The sequence below is a fragment of the Mesitornis unicolor genome, unplaced genomic scaffold (genome assembly GCF_000695765.1).
Source record: "Mesitornis unicolor isolate BGI_N332 unplaced genomic scaffold, ASM69576v1 scaffold25521, whole genome shotgun sequence".
Taxonomy (NCBI): domain Eukaryota; kingdom Metazoa; phylum Chordata; class Aves; order Mesitornithiformes; family Mesitornithidae; genus Mesitornis; species Mesitornis unicolor.
This window is the reverse complement of record NW_010162230.1, coordinates 27342-34315: the sequence shown is the minus strand read 5'-3', so window position 1 is coordinate 34315 and position 6974 is coordinate 27342. Positions and strand designations below refer to the sequence as shown.

Genomic DNA, 6974 nt, shown 5'->3' with positions numbered 1-6974 from the left:
AGGGCAAGTGTAGGGTCTTGCATGTGGGAAAAAACAACACCATGTATCAGTGTAGGTTGGGAACTGATCTGTTGGGGAGCACCACAGGGGAAAGGGACCTGAGAGTCCTGGTGGCCAGCAGGATGACCATGAGCCAGCACTGTGCCCTTGTGGCCAAGAAGGCCAATGCCATCCTGGGGTGTATCAGGAGGGGGGTGGTTGTAGGTCAGAGAGGTTCTCCTCCCCCTCTGCTCTGCCCTGGTGAGACTGCGTCTGGAATATTGCGTCCAGTTCTGGACCTCTCAGTTCAAGAAGGACAGGGAACTGCTGGAGAGAGTCCAGCGTAGGGCCACAAAGATGATCAAGGGAGTGGAGCATCTCCTGCTGAGGAGCAGCTGAGGGAGCTGGGGCTCTTTAGCTTGGAGCAGAGGAGACTGAGGGGAGACCTCATTCATGTTTATAAATATTTAAAGGGTGAGTGTCAGGAGAAAGGAGCCAGGCTCTGCTCTGTGGTAGGACAAGGGGCAATGGGTTCAAGCTGGAGCACAGGAGGTTCCATGTGAACATAAGGAAAAATTTATTTACTGTGAGGGTGACAGAGCACTGACCAGGCTGCCCAGAGAGGTTGTGGAGTCTCCTTCTCTGCAGACATTCAAAACCCGCCTGAACTTGTTCCTGTGTGACCTGGTCTGGTGATCCTGCTGTGGGAGGGGGGTTGGACTGGATGAGCTTTTGAGGTCCCTTCCAACTCCTAATATCCTGTGATTCTGTGTAATAACAAGCTGTGGATAAGGCAGGGATTTAATATTTTTGTCTTTTTGTGAACAGGTTGGTATTCCTTTAGCTCCACAGCACCAATGCTGTTGTGGCAGCAACCTCTAACTTGCCAGTTCCTCTCTTGTAGGAAACCACTTCTGTAGGAGAGCACAGGAACTAAATCAGAATGTAATCCCTGTGTCTTAATACCATCGTGCATGAGTCATCCATTAAGTAGCTGGCTGCATTACTGCTCAGCAATTTAAAGATTAATTTCATGGTTTACAGGAGAAAACATTGCACATACTGGCCATCTTCCCTCCAGTAAACATGCAGGGAAATGAGACGGAAAGGGAAAGGAGGTCTTGGCTTGTCTGTGGTCACTGCCAGGCAGAGTGCTTTGTCCAGTTGCAGTTTTGCAGTTGGACTTCGAGCAGAGCATTTTTTCCTTTCAGCGGCACCCCTGCTATGTGAAGTTGAGCACAATCTGGAGAAGAGATTTCACCAAGGGATCAAAGGCTCCCCTTTTCCTGGTGTGCATGCTTGCTGAGTGTGCTCTGACAGCTCAGCGAAGGACTTCTTCAGACTTTACGCAGAATACTTGAAAAAAGAGGGGAAAAAGAAATAGTGAGTCCTCTGACTTTTAATCCCTGCTTTCAACTTCTTAGTTGACAAGTTGACAAGCAGTGAGGTACACTGCAAAATGTCCACATTTGAACAGAAGCCCCAGCCATGCTCCCGGACAGAGGAGCCAGGATCCCATTCCTGAATTCTCTCTTGGTGGAAAACAACTTCTGGCATTTGTTAGTTGGTCACAGGGGTTTTCTAGTGTTACTCTAGAGGCTTTGCTAAATGTTTTGGGCATCTATCAGCCCTGATTGTTCCTCTCACAGCTCTGAATGTGGGGGGCACCCTCCCTGTTACAAGCCGAGCACTCCGGTGTGCCTAGTGCCATAGAGCCACTATCAGAGCAAAAAGCCAGGACATGCTGTGACTAATGCAAAAATGTAATCCCCTCCTCCTCAAAATTTCTCTGTGGAAGAGCAATACATGCAGAATTGCTTATAAAAGTTGGACCGCGAGGAGCTGTGGGTGTCCATGGGCAGGGGAAGAGGCATTCACCAGGCTGAGCTGTATTTGCTGCCAAGCAGACCACACGCGTATGATGTTGGGCAGTGACATGCATGCCACATGTGACACACACTGAAATCAAAAAGCACAACCTGCCTTTGGTGCAGCTTCCGCTCCAGCATGGCCTTTGTCAGATCTAGCTCTGCTGGGATGGGCTGCTGAAGTTCAAAGCAACTGCTGTAACATGGAGAACAGGGCAACTGTGCCTTGCATGGCCAGGACAAATCTTAAATACTTCGCATGGCTCCAGAAACATCTGATTTTGGGAGTCTGCCCACCGCTGGTGCCCACAGCTTGGGGAATGTAAAACCCTGTGATTGGAGCTGCCAGCATGGGGCATAAGGATAATCCCACTGGGTCTCTGCGGGTGCTCAGAGAGTAAAATCCTGACTTGGAGAGTGATACTGGTCCAAGTCCCTCTCCCAGCTGAAGTCCTAGTCCAATCTGGAGCAGGGTGACCAGCACTATATGCTCTAACCAGCACATGAAGACACCTCAGATCTACACATTAGCACTGCAGTGGTTTATTTTCCTCTTTCCTTTTCCCAGCAATCTACATACACTCCTCTGCTGAGAACTAAGCCAGCATTTGCTGTGAGCTCTCTGCAAAGCCTCCAAGAGCCCATTTTGAGCCACAACAGCTCATGCAGAACCTGTCCCTGCACTGTGTATAGCTGAGGCTGCTTTTCTTCCACACATAACAATGTGTTTACAGACACTGGGTTGTGTCATCCCCTCCTTCAGTGTTGTGTACTTCCCGCAACTCCCTGAAGATGGTTTTTACTTTAGCTGCCTCCAGTGATTCTTTATCATCAGGATATGCGGTTGCAGCAGAGCAGGCAGGTCTGGGCTGAGCCCAGGGAATCCCTTGCACTGCTCAGTCTCCAAGCTGCACAGACCAGATGGGTTTTGGGGGGTCCTGCCTGCGGCACGTAGCAGTGCCGCCCAAAGCTGCTTTGAAGTGGTTTTAAGTTCCTGTTGGAAGAGGCCAGCGCTGGGTCTGGGACACGGACTTTACAACTCTGTTTCCATGGTCTGCATTGGTCAGCTTGGCACCAGCCAGAGACGTGGCATGGCATGGCATGGCACAGAGCGCGGTGCGCCTGCTCCCGGCACTGCCTGTGTGGGCTGCGGGGCACCGACTGGCCCTGCCAGCAAGGGCAAGGCTCCAGCTGAGCTCTCTTCAGCACAGACACAGTCTTCCCACCCCTAAATAAATACATCAGCCATTTGCTCTTTTTACCTTTGCTTTGACAGAGTGGCAGGACCTGATACAGGGGCCGTGTTGACGTAGTCTGGCTCGTCATCATCCAGGCTGGCTGGCTGCAGCACTGCGAGTGAGGATGGGGAGCACTGGTCAGTAAGTGCGCCGAGCTAAAAACCACATGCACACGATAGACACGCTGCACGTCCTGCTGATATTTAGCCTCCAGCGCTGACACGTTTTTGCCCCTGGGCTAAGAAACCTCAGATGACAGTGTCAAGGTCTTCTTGACTTCAAAATGGTCGCAGAAAATTTGCAAGCACTTTGCAAGCAGCAAGCGTAGACAGCCTTTCAGAGCCAAAAGAGACAGACTTAGATTTAATCTAGAAAGTTTGCAAACAGGATAACAAGAAACAGTTTGCTTAGGCACTTTCCACAGCAGAGGCAGAAAGCTCTTCAGTATATATGTATACATTCACCACTATCTCCCAGGCCAGACTACTCCCTACGCTTCACAGGAAGCCACACATTAGAATAAACTGCTGTTTAAAGGTTAGCTTAATAAATATGCACCCTTGATGATGGCAGAAGAGTCGCAGGCTGACCCACTGGGTGTGCGTGCCGTGCATTTCTTTGTTGGAGGGAATTACAAGGCTGACCTTGCACTGGGGCAACTTCAAAACATAGGAGGATATAAGTCATGAGGAGTGACATTCTTCTGTAGTGTCCCATGGTCAGGGTTTACAGACAGCCACCTCCGTGATGGCCTTTCGAATACTAGAAACACCCTGTCCCATCACAGCAGCATTCAGTTACAAGTGTGAGTAGCAATTGGCATATCATAGGTGTTTATCACAGACAATTGTGGGAGGAAAAAACCAAACAACTTGAGATGGGGGCGATGAGTTGTTGCCTTGAGTAGTCATCCTGGTCTAGCATGACCACAGGCCCCATCCCTAAATAGTACACAATCGCTATGAACTTACCTTCCGCTTGCTGGAGTTTCCATACGTCTATTGCCACGCTGTTCTCATAGTCTGCAGTGTCATCTGTGACGAAGAAGAGTTTGGACAGGAAGATGCAGAACAGCGAGTGGACTAAAAATGCACCTTTGTGAAACCCCCTCCTACCACTGCACTCTGGCTGCCCTGTGCAATGGCTGTGTTTCCCGCTGGGTGGTTGCCATCCTGCTGCAGATCTGCTGATGCTGCCTCATTGCTTTTCCAGTCCTGACCACATGCCTGGATATCTGCAGGCACGGATGGGGATCAGACTGGTCCCTGCTGCTCCTGCCACCTCTCATCACCCCGTACAAAGCCGGGCAGGAGCAGGGCAGGCTTTAGCAGTGCAGAAAGCATTGTGTTAATTCGCTACGGAAACCAACTCGACTTCCTATTTTGATTGCAACATCCCAGGACAGAAGCTGGAAGCCCTTAAGCAAACATTGTGGCCCAGCGTCATCCTCCAGCGGCTCACTGGCTGCAGCCTTCTTGGGCTGTATGTGATGAGAAACCTAAGCTCGGGTTAGACCCATGATCAATCTTGTCTAAAACCACTGAAAACCTAGAGAAGCAACGCAGGCCCCAAAGCTCTGGAATTGCTGCAGAAACCTCCGTGTCAAAGGGCTCACTTTGGGGGTACTACCGCATGCATTTCCCTGCAGAAAGGGGCAACACTCCTGGTCTATCCCGTGCCTGCGGCAGCCCCTGCACCCTGGCTCTGACAGCACAGAGCTGAGCTTGTGAATGAGGTTTTTTTTCCCCTTGGCTGAGCAGGTTGCTGTCCCTCTCTGCACTTCCAGATAACTTTGTTCAACAAGCACAAACCACAGCAGCAACGTGCCTACCTGGATCGGAGCCGTGAGACACTCCAATGATGACATTTTCATAGGAATGGGAATCCTCCTCTTTCTCTGGTGGAGTGAAGAGAGATTAAAAGGGCTTAAGGAAAGGTAGGTGAGCTGGGAAGGTCCTTCAGCACCTGTAGGACAGGGCTGTAACCCACAGTAAAATGGACATTAGCTAAAGAAAATAATTTTTTAAAACCCCAAGCTCTTTGTTCTGTTGCTGGTTATATTTCAGCTCTCTGGATGAGCCTGCGAGCAGCTGAACCACATGAGTCCCTACTGCTAACCTCAACACCTGCCTCCACCAATGCTGACAGCGCCACTGACACCCAGTGGTGTGGCCATGGCTGGAGAAGTCTGCAGGCACCAAAAGAACCGCCGTCACCCACCCCGCGGCCCTTCAATGCAAAGCCCAGCAGTCAGCTGCTCGCAGCCAGGACAGGCAGCCCCTGCATGGGCGAGGGCTCCACTGCCCAAACCACCCCAGGCAGGAGTGCAGGGTGTTCGCCAGGCATGCTGCTCAGGGCAGCTCCCCAACAGCTGCGCGTTGACACTGCCTCTAGCTCGTCCTCAGCCACTGAAAAAGCACTAAAACTAGTAAGAGATTTTTAAAAAATCATGTTAATACGTTCAGATTTCCCTTTCTCCCTTTACCGCCCCATTTTTCCTTAAATAAGGTGGGGGTTTTTTTTATAAACAAGATATTTTATTCTTTTTTTTAAGTGTTTTTTTTTCTCCTTCTAGTCTCTTTAAATTAAAAATGGGATTCTTGTTCTGAAATTAATTTTAGATAAAAATTGATTGATATCTGAGTTGGCACAGAGAAGTAAGTGCTGAGTACCCAGGGAGGTGAAAACATCTCACAGACGTGTATTTGCCTTGAAAAGCTGCATCTGAATGGAGTGGTGTATTTCACCCCACCTTCCTTCGCTAGCCTATAAACCAAGCACACAAAATATCTGAAGGTGTTCCTCTGGCAAAAACTTTCTGGATGAGGACCTGCCCTTTCCCTGCGTGTCTGGGCAGGACCCTGAGTGGCTGCAGGCTCTGCTCACCCAAACCAGACCAAGCTATGAACAGGAAAATGGCCTCATTACTCCAAATACTCCTACAGCAATGGATAATTTGAGGCTGCCCAGAGAAGAAACAGAGTAAGGACCAAGTGTTTTGTGCAAATGGAGCTGTGGATGCATTTGTGCCATCCAGCCACCGGATGGACTGGTGGGGCCTGGGGCATCCCTCACGCCCTATGGATCTGCTACACCTCCTAATGAATGCATGTCCTGGCCCCACGCTTAATTCAGACTCTATGGCAATAACAGACAGACCTAGGCAAGTCCTGGGACAGCCAGGCAGGCGGCTGGAGAAGAAACCCATCTTGCTTACGTGGAGACCTTACCGCTGGGTGGTATGAAGAACCGGGCACGGTTGTAGAAATCCAGAGATATGGGCTCCCTGCAGGAAGAGCAGCTGGGTTAGCTCTTTGGGCTCCCCAGATTGACCTACAAGAGAGCCAGGAGCGTACTGGGACCAGTACGGCTCTGCTTGATCACGCCAGCAGGCACAACCAGCTACTTACACGTAGGTAGCATCCCCATCCCCATCCCCTCGCAGGCAGTTCTCTGCAAGCACAAAGGGTTTGCCATCAGCACACCATAAACTCAAACCACTGTCCCAAAGCCCAGCCAGCCAAATTCCCCAAGCTGATGTCCCCAGCAGCCAGGACACCCCAGAACGGCCATGAAGCCCCATCCACAAGCAGAACTGGGAGCCTGGAGCAGAGGGATGCAGTCCCCAGGTCCTGAGAAAATCAGGGCTCACCACTTCTGATGGACAGATCATGCCAGCTGGCAGGGAGATGGGGAATGTCCTCCCCAGTGTGGGAGAGGAGAGCACAGCCCTGCATGCCAATAATCCTCTTAGGGTAAGCACCAGCTCATGCTGCCATGGGAGAGAGTGGGGGGCTCAGGAGCATCCTGTCTCCCTCCACTCTAACCATTAATCAGATCAGTCTTATAAAGCAATTGTTAAATTAATGAAGCCAGAGCCTCACCAGCT

General features: G+C 50.6%; 1 protein-coding gene across 1 annotated transcript in view; it reads right to left on the bottom strand.

The window, feature by feature from the left end:
• Positions 1–3109: 3109 nt before the first annotated feature.
• Positions 3110–6974, bottom strand: part of LAT2 (linker for activation of T cells family, member 2) — a gene marked incomplete at its 3' end in the record, with an annotated part of 8335 nt that continues 4470 nt past the window's right edge. The window contains exons 5-9 of the mRNA XM_010193565.1: positions 6496–6538; positions 6316–6371; positions 4917–4982; positions 4057–4119; positions 3110–3197 (exon numbers count right to left, since the gene is read on the bottom strand). Of these exons, the coding sequence (XP_010191867.1) occupies positions 3110–3197; positions 4057–4119; positions 4917–4982; positions 6316–6371; positions 6496–6538 (316 nt within the window). The remainder of the gene's footprint in view (positions 3198–4056; positions 4120–4916; positions 4983–6315; positions 6372–6495; positions 6539–6974) is intronic.